Below are 27,675 nucleotides of genomic sequence, written 5' to 3' on the forward strand. Positions count from 1 at the left end.
TACAGAATTTAAGCATAAATGGGCTATAAATCCTTTATTTAATCATTAATTCTGATTAAAATATACATTGACACCATTTTACTTTGCAAATCAAGTTAATTTGCTGCTGATAGTCTTAGTGGAATAGTACATTAAGTTACATTCAACCCATTTCATTAAATGTAATTAAACCATTTCAAGACTTTAAAACTCTCACTATCGCTTAGGGATTAAAATAAAATATCAACACTGAAGACTTTGGAACGTGGAAGCAAAAGTAAGTAGGAAATGTAAATTACACCAATAAACAGATCCTTCTAATACATATATCATTAAAGTATACTTGCTTGCTCCCCTGGCAAAAATGCTGTAACTTTTAATGAATAATGTGCTACATTCAGCTGTAATTAATTTGTGCAATTACTGCTGTTTATGTAAAATATAATTTCTACTAGATACAATTTTAAGGCATTATTCCACATAAGAAAACCAGTAATATAATGAAGTGTATGTAAATGTTTACACCAGTTAAAGGACCGTGTCACATTTATACAATCAATCATATGGCGTGGGTTTCCGCCGGGTGCTCCGGTTTCCTCCCACAGCAAAAGACTTGCAGGTTGATAGGTAAATTGGCCATTGTAAATTGCCCTAGTGTAGGTAGGTGGTAGGGGAATGGTGGAGATATGGTAGAGAATATGGGGTTAATGTAGGATTAGCATAAATGGGTGGTTGTTGGTCAGCACAGACTCGGTGGGCCGAAGGGCCTGTTTCAGTGCTGTATCTCGAAATAAAAGTAAATAAATATCAATTCCATTAAACATCAGTAACAGTTCTGGAATGGTGTAAGCCTTTTGAAAAGTAAAGCTGTTATTCATTATTGAATTTTAATTGCATTTCAGTTATGATATTCACAAATATGGTTTATAATGGGCCTGAATTTATTGATTCCCTTAGTACCCAAACGTCTATCGATCTCAGTCCTGAACAGAGCCAATGACTGAGTATCCACAAGATTCTGGGGTAGAGAATTCCAAAGATTCGTAACCCTTTGAGTCAAGCTTCTCCTCACCGAGTCCGAAATGGCCATTCCCTGATCCTGAGACTATGACTCCTAGTTCTCGACTCTCCAGCTAGGGAAAACAGCCTCTCAGCATCTACCAAGTCACGTCCTCTAAGAATCATATATGTTTCAACGAGATCACCTCTCATTCTTCAAAACTCCAGAGTATAGGCCCAATCTACTCAACATTCCCTCGTAGGTCAGCCCTCTCATCCCAGAAATCAATCTAGTGAACCTTCATGGCACCCACTCCTGCCTTAGGCAAGACACAACACAGTACTCCAGGTGTGAACTCAGCAAAACCCTAGATAATTGTAGAAAGACATCCTTATTCTTATACTCCAACCCCCTTGCAATAAAGGCTAACATATCAGTTGTCTTCCCAATGCTTGCCGTAAATGCATGTTACCTTTCTGAGGTTTGTATACAAGGACACCCAAATCCCTCTGAATACCAACATTTACTAGTGTCTCAACTTTAAACAAAAAAATCTGCTTTTCCATTCTTCATACCAAAGTTAATAACTTCACACTTCCCCACATTATACTATATCTGCCATCTTCTTGCCCAAACACTTAACCAGTCTATAACCTTTTTCAGCCTCTTTGTGCCCTCCTCACAACTTACTTTTTCACCTATCGAACATCAAACATGGATATACTGCATTCAGTCCCCTCACCTAAGTCACTGATATAGATGAGACCCCCAAGTACTGATTCTTGTGGCACTTCACAAGTTACACCCTGCCATCCCGAAAATGACTCATTTATTCCTGCCTTTTGTTTTTTGTCCATTCACCCTTCATGGTAATATATTTTGCCCAATCACAAGTCTTAATCTTGTGCAACAATTTCTTGTGCGGCACCTTACTGAATACCTTCTGAAACTCCCAATGCACTACCATCCACTGGTTCCTCCTCCACCCTGTTAGTTACACCCTCAACAAACTCAAGTAGATTTGTAAAGCACAATTTCCCTTTCATAAGCCATGTTGCCTCTACCGGATCATATGGTTATTTTCTAAGCGACATGTTACCACGTCCTTAATAATGATTCCACATTTTTTGTATTACCAATGTCAGACTAACTGGCCTATACTTATCCATTTTCTCGCTCCTTCCTTTACTGAACAGTAGGATTACATTTGCTACCCTCAAATCCACTGGGATCATTCTTGAATTTAGGGAATTCAGGAATATCAGAACCAATATGTCCACGATCGCTACAGCCACCTCTTTCGAGATCCTATGGTGTAGGCTATCAGGTCCGGGGGATTTGTCAACTTTTAGTCCCATTAATTTCTCCAGCAATTTTTTCTTTACTAATATTAATTGCTTTAAGTTCCTCACTCTTACCACAGTCTTGGTTCCCCACAATTTCCATTCTGTCCTCCATTATAAAGACAGACAAAAAATATTTGGTTTAACATCTCTTATTCACCAGTATAACTTCCCCCATCTTTTCCTCCAAGGCAGCCATATTTATCTTTACTAAAGTCTTCCTTTTTGCATTCTTATAAAAGCTCTTACAATCTGTTTTTACATTTCTTGCTAGTTTACTCTCATTCTATTTTCTCTTTAAAATGTCCTTGGTAGTCTTTTGCAGGTTTTTAAAACCCTCCCAATGCTCGGGCTTACTACTCTTTTTGGCAACATTGTAAGCTTCTTTTAATCTAATACTATCCTTGACCTCACCAGTTAGCCATGGCTGCACCACTTTTCCAGTGGAGCTTTTATACCTCAGGGCAATGTATATTTGCTGATAATCATGAGTTATATCTTTAAATGTTTGCCATTGCTTATCTACCGTTGAATCTTTTAACCCAATTTCCCAATCTACCTTAGCCAACTCATCCCTCAGACCTTTGGGATTGGCTTTGTTTAAAATTAAAATGCTAGTTTCAGACTTAATGATATCATTCTGAAACTTAATATGAAATTTTATATTATGATCACTCTTTGGTTACACAATACTAGATCCAAAATTGTCTGTTCCCTAGTTCATTCCTTGACATTGCTCCAGAAAACCGTCTTGAATGCATGCCACGAACTCATCCTCCAACCTGGTACAGAATTGTTCAAACTAGCTCAACTAATTCCAAAATTCAATGAGAAAGGAGAAAAAATATTTTTTGTGTCCTTTGAGAAACTGGCAAGACAGCTAAAATGGCCAGCTGAAACCTGGACTCTTTTACTACAAAGCAATCTAACTGGAAAAGCCCATAAAATTTATTTCCTGTTGCCAGATGAGAGTTCATCAAATTATGAACTGACAAAAAATGCTATCCTCGGGGCATATGAGTTAGTACCCGAAGCCTATCGCCAAAAGTTTAGAACCCTCAAGAAGCAAGCTAATCAAACTTATCTGGAGTTTGAAAGAAGTAAGCAGCTAGCTTTTTACCAGTGGCTGAGGGCAGTTAATTCTCTCTCCCACTCTCCATAAAGATCCATGTAGAGGAGCAGTGGGTCCAGAGAGCCCGGCAAGCGGCCGTTTTGGCTGATGAGTTTGCTTTAATTTGTAAGTTGGTTTCCCAGGGCAGAACCTATCACCCCCACAAACCCGAAAAGGACAAAGGGTGGGAAGGAGATAGGAGCCCAGGCAGTCCTGGGAGAGAAGGGAAAGCAGGAGACACAGGGGGCCCTCCTCCAGCCAAAAAGGAAGGTGCTGTGAGCAAGAGTGAGACCTGGAGACCTGTGTGCTTCCATTGTAATAAAGCAGGCCATTTAAAAGCTGACTGTTGGAAACTAAAGGGAAAGCCTGTAGGGTTAATCAGGGCACACCCGCTCAATGAAGAAGCGAACCTGATGGAAAGCACAGCAGCTGCGGCTTTAACTGCAGTAAGAGCGAGACCCTGGAAGCTTACGGCTGCAAGTGCAGGAAAATTTAATCGGGTTCCTGAAGGTTATCAGGGTTTTGTATCTGAAGGAAAAGTAACCCCGTACCCCTCGAGTGGGGCAAACAAGCTCACAGCGATTCTCAGGGACACAGGGGCCACTAGATCCCTTTTACTGGGAAAAGGCCCAAACTTTCCCCCAGAGTGCAGTGAAATAGAGAATGATGGTGAATGATATTGGACGGCAGTGTATGACTGTACCTTTTCTCCGGGTGCACCTGGAGTGCGACCTAGTTTCGGAACCGGCGATCGTAGGGATTGTCCCCAGTTTGCCTGTGGACAGGATTGACCTGCTCCTAGGTAATGATCTGGCGGGGGTGAAGGTGATAGCCCCCCCAGTAGTGAAAGAAAGACCGCAGGAGGTCAGAGAAGACAGGGCTGTGGCAGGAGACGAACCCTGCAGATTGCCTGAATGTGTAGTGAATTAGGCCATGATCAAACCAGTTCCCCCAGAGGAGACTGAATTAGCACTGCAAGCAGAGACTTGCTTTGGAAAGTTAGGAGACCCAGGGAATGAATTAAATGGATTTTCCCTAGATGAGGTTCAGCGAGCTGACCCAGTATTGAGTGAGTTAGTACAGGCTGCCCAGTCTGAAAATGAAGCAGAGGGAGTCCCTGATTGCTACTATTTTAAGACTGATGTACTGATGAAGAAATGGAGTTCTCCTCACAGCCCTGAGAACAAGGAGTGGACACCAGTTAGTGGTGCCGCAGAGGTACCGGAGAGAAATTTTAAGAAGGGCCCATGAGACTACAGTAGCTCTATATGCCGGTATACGGAAGACCAAAGCCGCCTAAGACAGCGGTTTGACTGGCCAAAACGCCACAAAGATGGGGTGGAGTACTGCAGGAGTTGCCACATGTGTCAGGTTGAGGGTAAACCCCAGCCTACAGTAAAACCTGCACCTTAAGTCCTGTACCAGCGTTTGGAGGACCCTCCAGCGGAGTGCTGGTGGACAAGATACCCCCGCCGAGAACAAAAAGGGACAGGCAGGCACAAGGCTGGCAAAAGGTTAGACAGGGAAGGGGAAAAAGTGACCAAGGGGGTAGGTTAAAGGAAGTCCGAGAGGAATTACGGATGAAAACCCCGACTGTCCAGTCAGCCAACCCCGAAAAGTGTGAAAAGTTAGACCCCACATCCTCCTATGTGAATGCAGATACCAGAAGCAGCTCACCAGAGTTGCTAACAGCATTTACAGGAACTTGCACAAACAAAGAAAGACCTCTAGGGGGCAGAGAGACCTCTGATGCCTCACCTAGTCAAAGTGTCACAGGGGAATGCAGTAGAGTCTTCACAAACACTTGCAGGCAGGAGTGTCCTCTGGGACAAAGGGGAGATTAGCAAAGAATCCTCCCTCACAGTCAGAACCAAAGAGAACCACCCATCCCCCAAAGTCAAAAGCCTTTGCATGACTCAGCAAAGCACTGAAGGAGAGTTCAGGATAGACCCGTCCACGAATGGCTCTCCTGAAAAAAAAAATTATCTCAGCAGGAACAAAGACCCTAGGCAGCCATGGAAATGGGCAAAAGGAAGACAAACTTCCCCAAAAAAAGAACCACATGTTTACTGCAATGCCAAAAGGAGGGGGGGGGGGGGGGGGGGGGGGGGGGCGAGTTTTAGGATTTGTGAATGAATGAGAGAAATGCATGTTTTTTTTCTGTATCTTATATTTTCTCTCAACCCTTTTAATGAAATGCACCTTTTCTCAAATCACATTTCATTCTGCTGGGTCTCCAGCTGCCAAGAATGAGGCACCTTCATTTTGTCATGACCATTAATTTTAAACTGTTACCGCAGTGAGGAAAGGACTTGTGAAACAGATCAGCCGTGGCTGGAAAAGACATTTGCACATTAACAGATAGTGCTTGGAAGGACAAAGGACCATTCCCTGACACATTCAACCCACAATGGACCTTGATCACCAGGTATTGTGTGGTAAGAGGAGCATTCCAGAGACTGCTGAGGTGATACAATCCAAGGCGTGGGCCGGGATTTTACGTTGGGCGGACGGGAGCTTGCCATCGACTGAAAAGTCGATTGCGAACCCGCTTCCGCCTTGCCTGGGGATCCGCTCCATATTTTACGGGTCTTCAGGCTTTAATTGTTCCGAGGCGGGACTTCCACTCACTTGAGGGAGGAAGTCCCGCCTCATTAAGCTGCCGGCCAATCAGCGGGCTGGCAGCTCTTAGTCCCAGCAGCGCCACAAGGAGCGGTGACCAATACTGGGACTGTAGCCCAACCGACTGCAGAGGAAGACACGGAGCCAGGACTTAAGGTACGTTTTGGTTGCCTCGCTGGGAGTAATCGGTCGGGCCCCGGCGGGGCAAGGGTGGTCGGTTGGGGGAAAGTATGTGGAGTGCTGGGGGTGATTGGGGTAGCGGGGGTGGCCCTCCATCAGGACGATCAGCAGCTGCCTGGTTTTCCCAAGCAGCTTTTTCCAGATCCAGGACGCCTGCTTGCCACGCGTAAAATCCATGTGGCGGCGGACGAAGGCCCTTAAGTGGCTACTTAAGAGCCTTGATTGGCCTGGGGTGGCTGAGCCATTTTTCACTCCCTCCCCCCACCCAAAGAGCAGTGGAGGTGGGAACCGGTCAGGAAAGCCTCCTGGAACCTGCGCTCCATTTTATGCCACCCCCCCGCCAACATCCCGCTCGTTGGGGTGGCGTAAAATTCTGGCCGTGGGCATATCAGTTAGTCACATGACTAACCTGCTTGGCAACCTGGGTTTTTCTGAATTGTACAGTTTGAACTCAGAGTGTCTGTTTTGCTCCTGGACTGAGTAGATAGTTCCTGTCTGCTCCCATCTCTTTCTCACAAACCTCTGAATCTACTGAAGACACATGAACCCCAAGACTGAAAAGTCTCCTACAGCGAACAAGGTTTAAGAACCTTAAACTGGGCCCCAACGAAAAGCAAGAACTACCTACAATCAAGGACTCTACAGTGAGCTCAAAGAACCGCAACAAAAACTCTTCAGATATTGCCTCATACTTTTCCACTTTATTTTTTCTTCTGCTCTTTTCAGTCTCTATTTGCATGTATGTTTCACGTATGCATGCTAGCATGGGCGCGTCGTGTATATGCAGGCATCAACCGAATTAAAGAATTAGTTTAATAAATTTCAATCTTTCTTCTTTAAACCTAAGAAAACCTGTTTGTGCTGGTTTCTTTGCCTTATAATTGGAAAGCGGTGAAAGGATTCCCAAAAGGGGAGTTAAAAACAAAATAAAACCGTTACGGTAAGACCAGGTGAAGGCTCAGAGGGACCCTTGGACACCTTTCTCATTGAGTTATAACACTATACAATCCTCCACCACTATCACATTCCTTTTTGCTCCCCCCATTTGAATGTCTCCTGTACCAGGTTCCATGGTCAAATTGCCCATCCTTCCTGCAGTCTTTCATCTCATACACACCAGTAGCAAGTGTTTTGTACCTGCTGGGCAATGGCAAAGGCTGAGGCTCCTCCATCACTGCATCTGCGGTCCCTTTACCTGCCTGAGTCACAGTCACACCTCCTGTCCCTGACCACCAACCAAATCTGAACTATTACCTAACCTGAAATGTATGTCTGCCTCCTGGGTCAAATTTTCCAGGTTACTCTTCCCTTCCCTGATGCATTGCAATGTCTGCGCGTTGGACTCCAGCTCAATAACTCTAAGCTGAAGTTCATCAAGTTTCAGACACTACAGATGTGCTTGCCTGGGATCACACTGTTCTCCATACCCTCCCCCTGCACTGTTAACTCTATATAACCTTGTTTTATACATGTACTTAATTAACAGTTTATGTAATTCATTCACTTGGTTTAGATTAAACTAATTAATTAAACAAAAAGGAACACCTCCTTCCCCCAGTGTACCAAATTTCCACTCTCACCAAATTCTCAACTTACCACAATGTTTACATTACACCAACTTCACATTGCACCGTGCCTTAGCTGACACCGACTTTTATGCACCTTCTGAGCCACACTCAAATAACTGCCCGTCAGCCTTCAGCTTACCATAGTTAATTCAGCAATCACATAGCTGATTGGCTTAAATGCTTAACTACCTTACAGTTTTAAAGCTCCCAGTTAAATTTCAAGTCTTAAGGCTAAATTTCAGTTTGACCTATCATGAACTTTCCACTCTCACCAAATTCTCAACTTTCCGCACTTTTTACGCTGCACTCAGTTCACGTTGCGCTCTCTGCCTTAGCTCCTTAACTCCTTAACAATGCGATGATTCTTACTTACTATCAAATAGCCTCTCTGGCAATGAAAATTAACTTTTCAAAGCATGGAGTCTTATTCCTTCTGTTGGGAGATTTTATTTAATCTTTTTCTATTTTCTCATTCAGTCTCTTTTTCCCTTTTACTCCAATCTTTATTTCCCTCTCTTGATTTCGCTTTGTGGAACTGAGTTGACATTGAATTCTTTACTCTAATTTACACTTCCTGGTTCAGACCCTGTGTCTGGTCTGGTTAAGGAGACAAATAGTTGCTTACCTTGTTCACACAGGTCCCAGATGTCCTGTAGAGGACACTGCACCATTTGGATGTCTAATTTACAACAACTTCCAACACAAAAGGACATAGAAATTAAATGGGCAAGGGCAAGTCCATTTGCCAGTTGCAGTAAATTCAGGCCCAATGTCTTGAGTTTCTCTCAAAATAAATTGTCTTGTAGGAGTTATATATCCTTTCTTATGCAGAATTTTTTTTTTTTTAAAAAGGACTTTTACTCAGACAGTGGAGAAATTAGATTTTAATTTACTGTTACGGTAATTATGAGATAGCTTTCTGGCAACCTAGTTTTTTTGGTATCTTAATATTCATCAAAATGACCAACAACACATGAAACCTCCACAATGGCTAGTAGTTCATAATTAGGTAAAACAACTTAAAAAGCTTGGGCTTTAGCATACCTAGCTAAGTAGTAATATGGTTACTAATGTGCTAAAACTAGACAAAAGCACAATGAAGTATATTCTGACATTTAACGGATCAGCTTCCACCATTTTGGCCATCTCCAGCATAATGTCACCGCCAAATACACCTTCCCCTCCCCTTTCAGCATTCTGAAGGGACTGTTCCCTCCATGACGCCCAGTCCACTCCTCAATCATCCACAACATTCACGCTCCTTTTCACGACACCTTGCTAGTTAAGCACAAAAGATTTAACACCTGCCCTTTCACCTCCTCATTTCCCACTTTCAGGGTCCTAAACACTCCTTCCAGGTGAAACAGCGATTGCCTTGTACTTCTTTCAATTTAGTATACCATATTCGCTGCTTACAATACAGTCTCCTCTAAATGGGGAGACCAAACGTAGACTGGGTGACCACTTTGCAGAACACCTCCATTCAGTGCGCAAGCATAACCCTGAGCTTCTGGTCACTCGCTATTTTAATTCTCCTCCTCCTCCCACTCCCAAGTCTCTGTTCCTGGCCTCCTTCACTGCTCCAATGCAATTCATCGGCTTGAGGAACACCACCTCATCTTTCCATGAGGTACTTTACAGCCTTCTGGACTCAACATTGAGTTCAAAAATTTCATAGCATAATCACATCCTCATTTTTCCAGACAGCAACTGTTGACAATGATTCTGCTATTTCCATTTACACCTCCTCTAGATCCATCTTTTGTTTCTTTATTTATCCCATTATCATCTCCTTTCGCCTTGCACCAGCATCCTGTTTGCCATTTAATCTCTCCTGCATTACACCTTCCCTTCTGTTCTTTCCTCCCCTCCCTCGTTTCCTTGCCTCCTGTTGAAAACCTATTACATCTTTAACTTTTCCAGTTTTATGAAGGCTGCGTTTGCTGACAATGCTACCACTAGGGGGCGCTGCAGTGGCAAATGCAGCATGTTTCCATTAAAACGTCACAGTCTGCGACTTCAGGCAGCTGCCAGGACTAAAGAAGGCGATGCTCAAATAATCACACGAAGGCAACCTAACCTAAACACACGGCAGCACACAATGGCCGGAGGCAGAGCGCGAGCGGGCTGGGGGGGGGGAGCGGAGCGGGCTGGGGACGGAGGGAGGGAGCGGAGCGAGCGGGCCGGGGAGTGGAGCGGCCGGAAAGAGCAGCGAGGGGGGGCAGCGGAGCGGCCACAAAGAGCAGCGGGGTGGGGGGGGGGGGGGGGGAAGCAGAGCGGCCGGAAAGAGCAGAAAAGCGCATCCAGAGGCCGACCAGGCGCGTTGCCCGAAGATGCACACGTCAAGCGATGACGTCATCGGCGTATGCGCTAACCAGTCCTGGCAAGTCGGAACGAGAAGAGCAGGAGCCCGTCTGCACATGTGCGCACCTTGGCGCAGACTGATGACATCAGTGGCCAGCTGCGTTGTCAGGAATCACTGTTTTATGAAAGATCATACACTTGAAACATTAACTCTGTTTCTCTTTCCATAGATGCTGCTCGACCTGAACATTACCAGCGTTTTCTGTTTTTAAGTGTTTTCTAAAATTTCAACATGCTCATTTAACAAATTAAAATCATTAGTTAACCCAGAATTTCTTTTTTTTTCTTTTGGGCCTCCTTATCTCGAGAGACAATGGATACGCGCCTGGAGGTGGTCAGTGGTTTGTGAAGCAGCGCCTGGAGTGGCTATAAAGGCCAATTCTGGAGTGACAGGCTCTTCCACAGGTGCTGCAGAGAAATTTGTTTGTTGGGGCTGTTGCACAGTTGGCTCTCCCCTTGCGCCTCTGTCTTTTTTCCTGCCAACTACTAAGTCTCTTCGACTCGCCACAATTTAGCCCTGTCTTTATGGCTGCCCGCCAGCTCTGGCGAATGCTGGCAACTGACTCCCACGACTTGTGATCAATGTCACACGATTTCATGTCGCGTTTGCAGACGTCTTTATAACGGAGACATGGACGGCCGGTGGGTCTGATACCAGTGGCGATCTCGCTGTACAATGTGTCTTTGGGGATCCTGCCATCTTCCATGCGGCTCACATGGCCAAGCCATCTCAAGCGCCGCTGACTCAGTAGTGTGTATAAGCTGGGGGTGTTGGCCGCTTCAAGGACTTCTGTGTTGGAGATATAGTCCTGCCACCTGATGCCAAGTATTCTCCGAAGGCAGCGAAGATGGAATGAATTGAGACGTCGCTCTTGGCTGGCATACGTTGTCCAGGCCTCGCTGCCGTAGAGCAAGGTACTGAGGACACAGGCCTGATACACTCGGACTTTTGTGTTCCGTGTCAGTGCGCCATTTTCCCACACTCTCTTGGCCAGTCTGGACATAGCAGTGGAAGCCTTACCCATGCGCTTGTTGATTTCTGCATCTAGAGACAGGTTACTGGTGATAGTTGAGCCTAGGTAGGTGAACTCTTGAACCACTTCCAGAGCGTGGTCGCCAATATTGATGGATGGAGCATTTCTGACATCCTGCCCCATGATGTTCGTTTTCTTGAGGCTGATGGTTAGGCCAAATTCATTGCAGGCAGACGCAAACCTGTCGATGAGACTCTGCAGGCATTCTTCAGTGTGAGATGTTAAAGCAGCATCGTCAGCAAAGAGGAGTTCTCTGATGAGGACTTTCCGTACTTTGGACTTCGCTCTTAGACGGGCAAGGTTGAACAACCTGCCCCCTGATCTTGTGTGGAGGAAAATTCCTTCTTCAGAGGATTTGAACGCATGTGAAAGCAGCAGGGAGAAGAAAATCCCAAAAAGTGTGGGTGCGAGAACACAGCCCTGTTTCACACCACTCAGGATAGGAAAGGGCTCTGATGAGGAGCCACCATGTTGAATTGTGCCTTTCATATTGTCATGGAATGAGGTGATGATACTTAGTAGCTTTGGTGGACATCCGATCTTTTCTAGTAGTCTGAAGAGACCACGTCTGCTGACGAGGTCAAAGGCTTTGGTGAGATCAATGAAAGCAATGTAGAGGGGCATCTGTTGTTCACGGCATTTCTCCTGTATCTGACGAAGGGAGAACAGCATGTCAATAGTCGATCTCTCTGCACGAAAGCCACACTGTGCCTCAGGGTAGACGCGCTCGGCCAGCTTCTGGAGCCTGTTCAGAGCGACTCGAGCAAAGACTTTCCCCACTATGCTGAGCAGGGAGATTCCACGGTAGTTGTTGCAGTCACCGCGGTCACCTTTGTTTTTATAGAGGGTGATGATGTTGGCATCGCGCATGTCCTGGGGTACTGCTCCCTCGTCCCAGCACAGGCATAGCAGTTCATGTAGTGCTGAGAGTATAGCAGGCTTGGCACTCTTGATTATTTCAGGGGTAATGCTGTCCTTCCCAGGGGCTTTTCCGCTGGCTAGGGAATCAATGGCATCACTGAGTTCCGATTTGGTTGGCTGTATGTCCAGCTCATCCATGACTGGTAGAGGCTGGGCTGCATTGAGGGCAGTCTCAATGACAGCATTCTCCCTGGAGTACAGTTCTAGGTAGTGCTCAACCCAGCGGTCCATCTGTTTGCGTTGGTCAGTGATTATGTCCCCCGATTTAGATTTAGAATTTACATCAAGGATAAACTTTATCCAATGTACTGTAAAACGGAGATCAATACAATTTTAAAAAATTCATTCATGGGACGTGATGTGGCTGGCAAGGCCAGCATGTGTTGCCCATCCCTAATTTCCCTCGAGAAGGTGGTGGTGAACCAGCTTCTTGAAGCGATGCAATCCATCTCGTGTAGGTACACCCACAGTGCTGTTCAAGAGGGAATTGCAAGTTTTGGACCCAATGACAGTGAAGGAATGGCAATATAGTTCCAAGTAAGGATTATGTGTGGCTTGGAGGGGAACTTGCAGGTGGTGGTGTTCACATGCATCTGCTGCTCTTGTCCTTCTAGGTGGTGGAGATTGCAGGTTTGGAAGGTGTTGTCAAGGGAGCCTTGGTGAGTTGCTACAGTGTATCTTGCCAATGCGCACCGGTGGTGGAGATTGTGAATGTCTAAGGCGGTGGATGGGGTGCCAATCAAGCAGGCTGCTTTGTCCTGGATGGTGGCAAGCTTTTTGAGTGTTGTTGGAGCTATACCCATCCAGGCAAATGTAGAGTATTCCAATACATTCCTGACTTGTGCCTTGGAGATGGTGGACAGGCTTTGGGGAGTCAGGAGATGAGGTACTTGCTGCAGAATTCCCAGCCTCAGACCTGCTCTTGTAGCCACAGTACTTATATGGCTGATCCAGTTCAGTTTCTGGTCAATGGTAACCCCCAAGATGTTGATGGCGGGAGATTCAGCAATGGTGATACTGTTGAATCCAAGGGAAGATGGTTAGATTCTCTCTTGTTGGAGATCATTTCCTGGCACTTGTGTGGCGTGAATGTTACTTGCCACTCATCAGCCCAAGCCTGAGTGTTGTCCAGGTCCTACTGCACGTGAATACGGACTGCTTCAGTATCTGAGGTGTCGCGAAAGGATGCGGAACACTGTGCAATCATCAGTGAACATCCCCCTTCTGACCTTATGATGGACGGAAGGTCATTGATAAAGCAGCTGAAGATGACTGGGCCTAGGACACTACCCTGAGGAATTCCTGCAGCGAAGCCCTGGGGCTTAGATGCCTCCAACAACCACAACCATCTTCCCTTGTACTAGATATGACTCCAACCAGCGAAGAGTTACCTCCCAATTCCCACTAACTTCAATTTTGTTAGGGCCGCTTTATGCCACGCCCAGTCAAATGCTGCCTTGTGTCAAGGGATGTCAAGGGCAGTCACTCACCTCACCTCTTGAATTCAGCAATTTTGTCCATATTTAGACCAAGGCTGTAATGAGGTCTGAAGTCGAGTAGCCCTGGCGGAACCCAAATTGAGCACTGGTGAGCAGGTTATTGCTGTCTAAGTGCCACTTGATAGCACTGTTGACAAAGCCCATCACCACTTTGCTGATTATAGAGAATAGACAGATGGGGTGGTTTTGATTTGTCCTGCTTTTTGTGTATTGGACATACCTGGGCCGTTTTCCACATTGTCAGGTAGATGCCAGTGTTGTAGTTTGGCTAGGGGTGCGGCTAGTTCTGAAACACATCTTTAGTACTATTGCTGGCCTGTTGTCAGGGCCCATAGCCTTTGCTGAATCCAGTGCCTGCAGCCGTTTTTTGATATCATGTGGAGTAAATAAAATTGGCCTTAGACTCGCATGTGTATTACTGGGGACCTCAGGAGGAGACAGAGATCAATCAGTCACTCGTCACTTCAGGCTGAAGATGGTTGCAAATACTCCGGACGCCTTTTGCACTGATGTGCTGGACTCCCCCATCATTGAGGATGGGGATGTTTGTGGAACCTCCTCCTCCAGTTAGCTGTTTAATTGTCCACCATTCACGACTGGATATGGCAGGACTGCAGAACTTTGATCTGATCCATTGGTTGTGAGATTGCTCAGCTCTGTCTATCACATGCTGCTTCTGCTGTTTATCATCCATGTATTCCTGTGTTGTAGCTTCACCAGGTTGGCACCTCATCTTTAGAAATGCCTGGTGCAACTCCTTGCATGCTCTCCTGCACTCTTCATTGAACCAGGGTCGATCCACGGCTTGATGGTGATGGCTGAGTGCGAGATATGCCGGGCCATGAGGTTACAGATTGTGGTTGAGTACCTGCTGATGGCCCACAACGCATCGTGGACGCCCAATTTTGCACTACTAGACCTGTTCTGAATCTATCCCATTTAGCACGGTGGTAGTGTCACACAACACGATGAATGGTATCCTCGGTGTTAAGTTGGGTCTTCGTCTGCGCACGAACTGTGTGGTGGTCACTCCTACCAATACAGTCATGGACAGATGCATCTGTGGCAGGTAGATTGGTGAGGGTGAAATCAAGCAGATTTTTTCCTCTTGTTGGTTCCCTCACAACCTGCCGCAGGCCTATTCTGGCAGCTATATCCTTCAGGACTCAGCCAGCTCAATCAGTAGTGGTGCAATGAGCCACTCTTGGTAATGGGCAATGAAGGCCCCCTCCAAGAGTACATTCTGTGCCCCTGCCACTCTTAGTGCTTCTTCCAAGTGGTGTTCAACATTGAGGAGTACTTATTCATCGGTTGCAGGAGGGCAGTAGGTGGTAATCAGCAGGAAGTTTCCTTGCCCATGTTTGGCCTGATGCCATGAGATTTCATGGGGTCCGGAGTCAATGTTCAGTCAACTCCCTCCCAACTGTATACCGTCAACAGGACAAACTCAGGGATGGTGATGGAGGAGTCTGGGGCATTATCTGTAAGGTATGATTCAGTGAGTATGACCATGTAAGGCTGTTGCTTGACTAATCTGTAGGACAGCGCTCTCAATTTTGGCACAAGTTCCCAGATGTTAGTGAAGAGGACTTTGCAACGTCGACTGGGCAAGGTGTGCTGTTGTTGTTTCCAGTGCCTCGGTCAATGCCGGATGGTCCATCCAGTTTTCTTATTCGATTTTTCTGTCGCGAGATTTTTCTGAGTGGCTTGCTAGGCCATTTCGGAGGGCAATTAAGAGTGGCAGTGGGACTGGAGTCATATGCAGGCCAGAAGGGGTAAGGACAGCAGATTTCCTTTTACCTGAAGTATGTAAGTGAACCAGAGGGGTTTTTATGGCAATCCGGATGCTTCATAGCCACCGTTAGTGAGACTAGCTTTCAAGTCCAGATTTATTAATTAATTTAAATTCCACCAGCTGCCACGATGCGATTTGAACTCACTTCCCAGAGCATTAGTTGGGGCCTCTGGATTACTAGCCCAGTAACATTACCACTACACCGATGTCCCCTTAACAGTAGAATTGGGAAGAATGTTGGTCAATGTTACAGAAAAAAACTGTACAGCAGCAGCCATCAAAATGTCTGAGAGGATATATGCTACCATCAGTGAACTAACTGCTCGAGTCTGGTAAACTGAATCTTTATCCCTCCCCATTTGGAACTCGCATCAGAGCCAACTCCAAATGTCTTACTTAAGACTTGCATCATGGATTTCCTCTAAGTATGGATGGGGAGATGGTGAGAGGAAAATTCTCCGGTAATGTGTATTCATAGGACATAGGAATTCTACCACTTCATTGTGAACCGAGTGTTAAGTTTTGGGAGCACAAAAGTGTTACTAACAGCAGTGAGAACAGTGTTACAGTAAATCTGACAGATAAGCACTTGTGACACTTTGTATGAATTGAATGCTTTATTCCAGAGGTAATCTCCAGTATAGACTATCCCTTAATATTAATTACCAAAGTCCCTGAACTGCAGCTGGCTTATTTTTTTTTTTTTTTAATCAGTATTACTAAATACGCACATGACAGAGTTGGGGGCAGCATCTTGCCTGCAGTCTGTGGTTGTTTAAAAATGAACAAACTACAGTGTTATGACAATGTGTTTTGTTGAATGATAATTTTATTTAATCCACTGACTAGGAGATCTGAATTTATATTTTTTTGAAAAAGACATTTTTAAAAGACAAGCTGCCAGCAAAATCATCCTTTCAGCTTAAGATGATCACCTAGCTTGCAACACCGTATCCTACATTGCAAAGGTCTATGAGGAGGGAGACAAAATAGCTGCATTTCCCAGCAAGAACCAAGGCACAGGAAGTTTAAAGGAACTACCTATTCTCTCAGTAAGAAGAAATACTGCTAACAGCTATATCTAAATCACTGAGTGACAGTCATGTGACATGCCCCTCACCTTCCATGGTTTTAAACTGGTGTTTTCTCTGCAGCAGAGAAGCAACTGGACTCTGACATGAGGAGACTCTAAATGGGGGGCTCTCTCTCTCCATTCCAGCTTGAAAGATGTCAAATCCTCTTGTTAACTGACCACCTTTGCATACTCTGGCTACAATCAGACATCCCGTTGGAGGGAATCATTCGCATTGCTTTTTGCAAGAGACTCACCAAATCAGCATTCTAACTCTTCAAACTAAAAGCCACTGAATTCAACTAGAAGCCAGTCGAATCACCAAACTTCACAGACTGCATACCTTTTTTGTGGACTCTAACTCAAATAATATACCTTTCCCCACTCTGTATTCTATTTGTGTGTGTAAACCTCGAGTTTGTGTGTGAGAGTGAAAGTTGGTGCGTTGTTCATTATTTTATTAGTTCAGTTTAGGTACAATAAAATTAACCTCTTTCTTCGTTAAACTCAAGAAAACCTGTCTGATTATTTACTTGCTATGATCAGAACAAGAACCAAATCAAACATTTACTAAAGTGGATGTACTGACCAATTCAAGAAAGAATTAAACCTGCTGTGGTCTAACAGAAGGAAAAGAGGGAAGCCCTTCAACCCCTCCTCACCTGACTGTAACAGCAGCAAATGAGAAAAATAAAGTTTGGTAACTTACAAAAAACTAAAGTGTTTGCATGGTCTCTGCCAGCACTCATGCAAAAGCATATTGCATTTCAACTCATTTAAAATCAGAACACCTGATTTTGACTGACCGTGCATAAAAGTCAAATGCCTAGGGGAATAAACGCCTACAATGTATAACAGTTTCTAAAACAATAGTAACAGTTGTTCAGATTTAAAATTACCTAGGCATACTATACAGTTCAATAAAAGGATGGGTGTATTATTAAAAGGTTCATCTTTGTGGGTAACGGTCAGGAAAAGTATATTTAGTAAATGACAGATACTTCAATCCGTCCTAACAACAAAAATAACACCTGCATAATGGAGCATTCTCTTAAGGACATAAACAACTCAAGATTTTCTAAGCTGGCAATAAAATTTATATTTTTACTAGAAAATCAAAGAAATGTATTTTTCTCCACAAAAAAAGGAATGTACTTTGAAAATGAAGTACTCTCCAAAGACATATCGTTCCCTTCAATACATAGTTATCTATAGCTTATGACATCATACACTTTTTAAAACAGCTTTAATAATACTCATGAGACTGGGGATTTAATAATAATACATTACACAAAAACTTTATCACTTCCTATCAAGACAATGAGGTAAGATTGTATGAAGTTAAAAAGTTCCTACCTTTATCATTCGAGAAAGGTCTCCAGCATCTGCCAGTTCCAATACAATGTTCAGCTCATTGTCTTCAATAAATGATGCAAGGTATTTTATAACATTTGCATGGTTCAGTTGCTGTGAAATACACAGATACAATTAAGTCACCTGTAATTTTAATCTTATTTGACTAACCCTGTGAAATGATACCAGTCTTGAAAAATATTAGACCACTTTTGTACAATTCATGATGGCAACCTGCGTGTAACATGAGTTGAGGTCTGGTAACATAGAGCATCTCCATGAATGAGACATTGATTTGCAATTTAAAAAGCCTTGGTTTCATTGCAGTTGTGAAGGTTACTGTATACGTGTTGGATCCTGTATGTGGATTTGACAGTTCTTAGTCAATTTCTACAGTTGTGCTCCAGTAAATAGCCAAGATTGAAAGCAGCGAACCAAAAAGAATTCTAAAAATTCATAGCACTAAAGACAAGCCCACATGCAACTGAATTTATTTCAATAAATTATGCGGAACTCATAACTACTTAAAAGGTACGTAAACCATGTAGTTAAATTAGCTGTCATCTTTTTATTATGTAATTAACCTACTAAACTAGTTAGACATTAACCATTTGAGAAAGGAAGGAAAATAAGTTTAATGGGATCAAAGGGTATGGGGCGAAAGCAGGAACAGGCTACTGAGTTGGATAATCAGCCATGATCATAATGAATGGCGGAGCAAGCTCAAAGGGCTGAATGGCCGACTCTTGCTCCTATTTTCTATGTTAACTTCTAAGACTGCTTCTATACCTAAAATTAATACAGTATTCTTCATGATGGGTAGCCCATACCACATTAGTGTTCCACTGAAAGAGATCCCATTGAAAAAAAGAGCTGCCTTTGTCATAACCAGAAGGCAAATTCAGGTGTACTGTTCACTTTGATTTTTTTGGTAAATATTCTAGAAACCTACTCATCACAGATTAACCCCTAACGCGGTCACTGATACAGTACAATGTTTTTAACTCATCCTACTGAATAGCAGGGAGTACCATGATCACAACAAAAGCTGTCATGAGCACTAAAGGATTATGCTGTCAGCAGTATGACACAATTACAGTGTATGTAACAATGGACATAGTTCTCCAAACAATTGCAAGCTCCTGCCAATAGTTTGAAGATTCCAATGTAATTAGTTACAAAAGGTTGCACAATTATTTTCTGCAGTTTTTTGGTTGTTTCTATAACTAGGTCAGGATCTACCAGACAAATAACTCCAATTACATATCGATAAAAAAATTCCTACAATTATTTCTCCCCAGTTTTTAATCTGGTTCTCAGACCCCATTCTTACCTTTAAGAGATCTATTTCTTTTATGCAATCTTGACGAGCTTTGGCATCCATCATTTCAAATATCTGGAAAAAAATAGCAATTTAAGCATGCCTTTTCATGCCCAAAACACAAAAATAATAAAACAAATAGATTTATTCCATTTTCTCCACATTATGAAGACCTGTATTTTCTCTTGCACTAAAATATTGATGCAAAATGAATTATGAAAGATTTAATGATTTTTTTTTAATCGAAGCACAATTAGCAAAATGCATCTGAAAAAGCAGAGCAGTATTTAATCAAATAAAATAATGCACACAAAAATAACTTATACCAATCAAGATAAGGAAAGTCACATGTATAGTTTGGAGATGCATTTCATAACAATGCTTGAATTTTATGTTACACACCAGCAAAGTTTTTATAGCATTATATGAGTCAGGAGGTACACTATTGCAAAGAGGGGCTGTAACAACATTGGTTCCCATCTCCATTTTAAAGTAGTTGGAAAGTAGTTACTTAGATAATCTCTCAGACATGGTGGTGTTTTTTTCCCAATTACTTCTGGAAAAATAAATAGTTTTTGTTATCTTCCTTTCTCACTGCAAGTAGATATGTTTTTCTGCATGTTCCCTTCAAATATCACATTTAAATAAATAAATCTGTTCATGTAATAAGGGGCAGCAACTTTGCACATCACTGAATACCTGTTTACAGTGTGTATTTTTGTAGGCCAAAGTTGTAAAATAAAAAAAGACTTGCATTTATACCGTTTAAAATTACACAGATCAAACTTTCATGCATCTTTCCTTTATCGAGCATCTCCAATGCAGTGTCATTAAAAGATTTTGCTTAAATGTTTAAATTCAGGAAATTATATTTGGAGTCTCTCTCCAACTCCAGACTAGAATAGGGGACGATCTTTCCAGCATTTGGTACTGTTTACATGAACAACAGTTAGCTTTAATCTCTGTGTATAAACATAGAGAGATGCAGCATCACAAGTTATTAAGCCTCAGGCTGCAGGAACAGCTTTATATAAATGAGGTGCAGCAGGGGTGGGGGAGGTGGGGGCAGCAGGCAGAGAAAAGAGAAAATGAAAAATAAAATTTTTGCTTTTAGCTATGATTAAAAACATGAGTCTTAAAAAGATCGCAAGTATTGTATTTACAGGAAGTACCTTTAGTACATAAAACTTTACGGCAGTGATGTACTTTTTGAGGCATTACTCAGTAAATCAAAGGATCTGTGAGCTTAAAGAACAACTCGCAGTTCTATAGGCCCTTTCAGGACCTCAGGACACCCAAAGTGCCTTATAGCTAACAAAGTACTTTTCAAGCATAGTCACTGGCTTATAATAGGAATGTTTCTGCTATGTAACACAACAACATAATATCATGGCTCCTTATTTATTAATCTACATATCTATTTTATTACAACTTACCTGTCAGGCAACAGAAGCTCCTATTAACACATAATAGTAATACCTCTCCTTGCCTCTGATTAAGTACTGGTTAGAAAAATAGATCAATTCTTCAGCCATTCATTTATTAAGCAGAATGTCCTCTATGACAAATTTGTTGATCGGATGGTATTCTCTGGCTTGAAGTTTTATGGCTGTTAACAATGTTACCTGGTATTAGATAGAAATTTCCCATCCTAAACCTTTTATTGCCTTTTCTCTTTCAGACACTGATGGATCGATATTCCTTTCAATGTTAGATCTCCCAGTTTTTGCAATTTTTCTTTATATCACCTACAGAAATTCTACATCTACTGTGACTTGTTCAGAATATCTTGTAAATTGCATCATTAACCAATTTACTTTGAGATGAAACATGTAGAATTATAGTTGGTTATGGTAGCATAGAGGCTATGTTGATAGACTAGTTAGTAATCCAGAGAATGAGAGTTCAAATCCCACCATGGTAATTGGAATTCAGTTCGTAAAAAATCTGGAAAAAAAAGCTGGTATCAATAAGTCACCTAAAAAACAAACAGTTCACTAATGTCCTTTGGAAAAGGAAGCAAGTGAGAATACTGCAGATGCCCTAACTAAAACCTTCCAAAGTTCTCTCAATTTGGGAACCGTTCCTTTGGTTTGGCAAATTGTACATGTCACAACATTATTCAAGAAAGGCGAGTCGGGAAAATAAGGGAATTATAGACCAGTTAGCTTAACATCTGTTGTTGAAAATTACTAGAGTACATTAACAATAGGGTGACTTAAATTTTCAGCCGATTAGAGAGCCCCAGCATGGATTTGTAAATGATTAGATTAGATTAGAGATACAGCACTGAAACAGGCCCTTCGGCCCACCGAGTCTGTGCCGAACATCAACCACCCATTTATACTAATCCTACACTAATCCCATATTCCCAACAAACATCCCCACCTGTCCCTATATTTCCCTACCACCTACCTATACTGGTGACAATTTATAATGGCTAATTTACCTATCAACCTGCAAGTCTTTTGGCTTGTGGGAGGAAACCGGAGCACCCGGAGAAAACCCACGCAGACACAGGGAGAACTTGCAAACTCCACACAGGCAGTACCCGGAATCGAACCCGGGTCCCTGGAGCTGTGAGGCTGCGGTGCTAACCACTGCGCCACTGTGCTGCCCCTAATAGGTCGTGCCGGACGAACATGATTGAACTTTTTGAAGAGGTGACTAAAGTAGTGGACAGTGGAATGTCTATGGATGCTATTTATATGGACGTCCTGAAGGCATTTGATAAAGTCCCTCATAGGAGACTGTTAACAAGTTGAAGCCTATGGAATTGAAGGCAGATTACTGACCTGGTTCGGAAATTGACTGAGTGGCAGGAGACAGAGAGTCAGGATAATGCAAGTACTCGAAGTGACTGGATGTGCCAAATAGTTTCCTGCAAGGATCCGTGTGGGGGCCTCAACTATCCACTGTATTTATTAACAATTTAGACCGTGGGATAGAATACCACATTTCCAAATGTGCAGATGACACACAAGATAGGCAGCATTGTTAGGAATGTAGATGGAAGTTTAAATTGCAAGGAGCCATTGAGTCATAAAGTCTTTTATGGCGTAGGAGGCCATTCAGTTCATCAAGTCCATGCCGGTTCTCCGTGGAGCAATCCAGTCAGTTCCACTCCCCTGCTCAATCTCTGAAGCCCTGCAAGTTCATTTCCTTCAAGTGCCCACCAATTTCCTTTTGAAATCATTCATTGTTTCTGCTTCCACCACCCCTGTGTCAGCGAGTTCCTGGCCATTACTATCCGCTGCATAAAAAAGTTCTTCCCCACAGTCTCCCTGCATCTCTTGCCCAAAACATTCAATGTGAGGGCAGATTTCTTCAAGGTCAGTGGTGAGCACCATCACGGAAATCTGGGCTGGGTGTTTAGGAAACGTTATTCTTTGGAGAGCCATCAGGAATTATTTTTGTAATCGAAACAGTACTTGATATGAAAAAGAAAAGGATTATATGGTACAAATAGACGCTTTGAAATCTGATTTTTAAATAGCTTTCATGCAGTGAACAATGACCATTTTGCCATGCATGTCAGTATCTTCAGCTGTACACAATGATCTAAAAAAAATGGCTGAATGGGCAAAACTGGATTTCAATGTAGGCAAATGTGAAAACATCCATGTTAAACCCATAAATGATACAACAAGTACATTCTAAATGGTGAAAAACTGGAAGCAATGGAGGTACAAAAAGACTATCGAAAAATAATCAAAAATACTCATGGAATACTGGCCTTTATATCCAGAGGAATAGAATACAAGGGGTAAAAGTCATGCTTCAGTTACACAAAGCCCTGGTCAGACCACACCGAGTACTCGGAGCAGTTCTAGACACCAGATCTTAAGGAGGATATACTGGCCTAGGAGGCAGTGCAGCGCAGATTTACCAGAATGATAACTGGACTCCAAGGGTTAAGTTACGAAGAGAGATTACAGAAACTAGGGTTGTATTCTCTAGAATTTAATAGATTAAACTTTTCAAGACATTAAGGGAAACAGATAGGGTAAATTGAGAGAAACTACTTCTGCCAGTTGGGGAGTCCAGAATGCAGGGGCACAGTCTAAAAGTCAGAGCTACACCTCTCAGGGATGAAATAAGGAAACACTTCAACACACAAAGGGTGATAGTAGTTTGGAACTTTCTTCCTCAAATGGCAATTGATGCTGGTTCAATTGTTAATTTTAAAACTGAGAAGGGATAAGGGGAAAAACTGGGAATGAAGAGTTAGGTTGTAGATCAGCCATCATTTCATTGCAGGGCACAGCAGGCTCGAAGGGGCTAAACGGCTTACTCCTCTTCCTATGAAACCTGTTGCCCGTCCCTGGTCTGGCCCCTAATTGTAACTGAAAACCCACATCAACGTGGTGGGTGCAGAGGTTCCATCCTCAACGATGGTAAGCCCAGCACAGTGCAAAAGACGAGGATTGCAACGATCTTCAGCCGCAAGTGCCAAGTGGATTCTTGGCCTCTTTCGGAGGTACCCACCATCACAGATTCCAGTCTTCAGCAAATTTAATTCACTTCATAGTACATCAATTAACAGCTCAGTGCACTGGACCCTGACAACATCCCAGCTGTAGACCTGTACCAGAGAACCAGTCACTTCTCTAGCCAAGCTCTTCTAGTACAGCTGCAATGTTGGTATCTATCCGACTGTTGAAGGGCAGAGGAACCTGCACTAAATATTATGTGAATAACTAATAACATATAATTCTAGCTAGCAATGAAATGTTTGCAAGGCACCATGGGACTCAGCTAACTTGACCACATTCCTTATAAAGGATGATTCACATAAATTCAGCAGCGTCTAATCAAGTGGCCTCTAGCAGATGCCCTTGTGAAATGTCGACAAAGATGTAAAGCTGACAAAGTTACCAGCCTGTAACAAGGTTAAGATAAGATGTTATTGTATACATAAGGCCCAAGGACGGTGAATCAGGGGATCTGGAAGACATCATGTACGCATGAGTAACCCCCTAGCTGTCCAAGAGCATGAGCTGACCACGCAGTCCTCCCAATGTCTAGTAACCCATTTCATTGGTTCTACTAATCAATGTATATAATCTATTATCACTATGATTGGACCGTGTCCAGCCAGGATGGGCTGAGTAACTGTTTGAAACTGTACAAGTATTGATGATTTTCCTTTGATCGGTGGAGAGGAATTTGGATTGCCCAGTGACCTGCTCCCCACCGGCTTAACCCAATAAACTGTTTGACGTTTGGAGCAGACCCGAGTGTCGAGTGATTCTTTCAGATTCATTCCCACTAACACGACCATGTGAAAAATTACCCAGTTACAATCTGTCTGCAATAAGCGAACTGATGGAAGGAGTCAATAGTGCTATCAGTACTTTGGCATCAAAGCAACATTCAACTGAGTGTGGGAAATCAATGTCTTGTTGGTGTCTTGCATTGCACAAAAGACGACGGTTGTCTTTATTGGAGGCCAATCATCTGAGCCCCAGGACATTGCTGCAGGAGTTCCTCACGGTAATGTCCTAGGCCCAACTACCTTCAGCTATCTTCATCCATGATATGCTCTCCATCATAAGGTCAGAAATTGTGCAATCATCAGCGAGCAGCACCATGTTCTATTCCATTCACAATTTTCAGATGATGAAACAGTCCAAGACCTGGATTAGGTCCAGACTTGGGAGAATGATGGTAAGTAATATTCACGCCACACAAGTGGCAGGCAATGACCATCTCCAGTGACAGTGAATGTCCACCTCCCCTTGACATTCAATTGCATTACCACCACGCATATTCCCACCATCATTATCCCAGGGCTCACCTCAAATCATTAACTCAACTGGACAAACCACAAATTTTGTGGCTACTACAGCAGGTTAGAGGCAGGTAGTATTCTGCAGCAAGTGGTTCATCTCCTGACTCCCCAAAGCCACTCCACCATCTAAAATGGCACGTCAGGAGTGTTAAGGGATACTTCCACTTGCCTGGGTGGAGCTACAACACTCAAGAAGCTCGACACTATCCAGTGCAAAGCAGTCTGCTTGATTGGCAATTTATCCACGAACCGAAACATCCACTTTCTCCAGCACCAGCATACTATAGGTGCAGTATGTATTATTCATAACGCTTCTCTGGCAGCATCTCCACACTCTCAAAGGATGAGGGCAATAGGCACTTGGGAACACCATGACCTCCAACTTTCCCTGACTTGAACATATACATTGTTCCTTTATTGTCGCTGGATCAAAATTCTGAAATTCCATACCTACGAGATAGTAGGTTGTGGCAGATTGTGGCAGATCCTTTACCAGCTGGATTGTAGTGGTTCAAGAAAGCAGCCCAGGACCACCTTCTCAAGGGCAACTAGCCACATTGCAAAAATGAAAATAATTAAATGAATTCTTGTTGTAGCCACTGAATATCATTACACCACATCTTGACATTAATTCTAAAATAAATCTAAATAAACCAAGACATTTCCAAAGTTTGCATCTAATTTCCATGTAGAAATAGGTCTGTGGTTCTTGCTTCTGATCTTTGAACCTCTGGCTTTTGACTGTTCTTATGGTACAATACTACTAAATTTCATCTAAATGCACTTACCTGCACTTTCTTCAAAGCTACAGGCATCCCATCTAGTAGGCATGCTGCTCGATACACTTCACTAAATTGTCCACGGCCAATCTTCTTCTCTATTTGGAAGTTTCCCAGTGTACCGAGGCCCAAATCAGGACGTAACGGCTTCTGTAGATTTGAAGCATGCATAAAGTCAAATACAGTGTTAAGAAAAAAAGAGAACACACTACTATAAAAGTAAGAAAAAGCCATTCAACTTCATCCATTTTAGTTATCCTGACACAATGATTTTGGAAGTCAATTCTTAACTGAATGCTGTCAAACTTATAATTCACCAATAAATAGCATTACAATGCAGTTCAAAGAATTTGGAAAATCTGGGAGAAATAAGGATTAAAATTAGCATTTATCATTTTGAAAGGAAGCAATAACATAAAATAAATACTGCGCAGAGCACCCAAAATACTTCCTTGAATTTTTCTTCTTCACAATTTTTGAAGGCTCGAGTCATACATCATTCTTCACCTATGAAAGCAGACAGATTACCCTGCCACTGGCACTCTTAAACCCGCAGCTGGGAAAGTTACAAGCTTTATTTGAGGTGATTTCTGATTTTTCTTTCCATTTGAATGGGGATGGGGTAAAGAGAAAGAAGGATGGGATCTTTGCTCGACACCTCTTCCTCAAAGCAAAAATCATTTGAGAAGTTACTTTAAGGAATCACGAGTGTAACGTAGTGTCCCATTGTTTTGTAGTGCAGTGTGTGGAAGCACTGCAGTGTTGTGCCACCTGTCATTTTTGAATATTTTCAGAAAATACAATTTCTTTTAATTATCTCAAGAACCTTTGCCATGTATTTTTTGAGCTACTTGTGAAATCTTCACTTCATAGTCAAAGTTAAAGGAGAAGGTAGGAGTGCAGGTTAGTGATGAGGCTGATTGTTACCAGAAAATAAAAGGGACAGAACGTGTGAACATCATATTGCACCAAGGAATCATACAAGAGTAAGGAAATTTGATAATAGAACAAACTTAAAGGCTTTGCATCTGAATGCACAAAGCATTCGGAATAAAATAAATGAGTTAACAGTGCAAATAGAGACGAATGGGTATGATTTAGTGGCGATTACGGAGATGCGGTTGCAGGGAAGCCAGGTTTGGGAATTGAATATTCAAGGGTATTTAGTATTTTGGGAGGATAGGCAAGAAGGAAAAGCAGGTGGTGCAGCTTTGTTAGTAAAGGAAGAGATCAGTGCTGTAGTGAGAAATGATATAGGCACTGGAGATCAGTCTGGGTAGAAATAAGAAACAGCAAGGGAAAGAAGTCCCAGGTGGGAGTAATCTATAGATCACCAAACAGTAGTTCTGCAGTGGGGCACAGTATAAACCAGGAAATACTGGGGGCTTGTAAGAAAGGTACAGCAATAATCACAGATGATTTTAATATGCATATAGACTGGATTAATTTGGCAAGGGTAGACTCGAGGGAGAGTTCATTGAATGTATTAAAGATGATTTTTGGAGCAATATGTTGTGGAACCAACCAGGGAGCAGGCTATTCTAGATTTGGAATTGTGTAATGAGATGGGATTAATTAATGATCTCATAGTTAAGGATCCTCTGGGGAAGAGTGATCACAGCATGCTAGAATTTCAAATTCAGTTTGAGGGCGAGAAACTGGAGTCCCACACTAGTGTTCTGTATGATTCCTTGGTGCAATATGGTGTTCACACGCTCTGTCCCTTTTATTTTCTGGTAACAATCAGCCTCATCACTAACCTGCACTCCTACCTTCTCCTTTAACTTTGACTATGAAGTGAAGATTTCACAAGTAGCTCAAAAATACATGGCAAAGGTTCTTGAGATAATTACTAAACAATTGTAATTACATAGTCATGAGGACAGATTTGGCCCTAGTGGACTGGGCAGGAAGACTAAAAGGTAGGACAGTTGATGAGC

At 42.9% G+C, this 27,675-nt stretch overlaps 1 protein-coding gene across 2 annotated transcripts in view; it reads right to left on the reverse strand.

Annotated features, from left to right (window-relative positions):
- nek7 (NIMA-related kinase 7) overlaps positions 1–27,675 on the reverse strand; it is a 342,924-nt gene that overhangs the window by 87,605 nt on the left and 227,644 nt on the right. For both annotated transcript variants that reach the window (XM_068037696.1, XM_068037695.1), the window contains exons 3-5: positions 25,745–25,885; positions 19,175–19,237; positions 17,845–17,955 (exon numbers count right to left, since the gene is read on the reverse strand). In XM_068037696.1, coding sequence (XP_067893797.1) covers positions 17,845–17,955; positions 19,175–19,237; positions 25,745–25,885 — 315 coding nt within the window. The remainder of the gene's footprint in view (positions 1–17,844; positions 17,956–19,174; positions 19,238–25,744; positions 25,886–27,675) is intronic.

Source organism: Heterodontus francisci, chromosome 8 (assembly GCF_036365525.1).
Source record: "Heterodontus francisci isolate sHetFra1 chromosome 8, sHetFra1.hap1, whole genome shotgun sequence".
NCBI lineage: Eukaryota > Metazoa > Chordata > Chondrichthyes > Heterodontiformes > Heterodontidae > Heterodontus > Heterodontus francisci.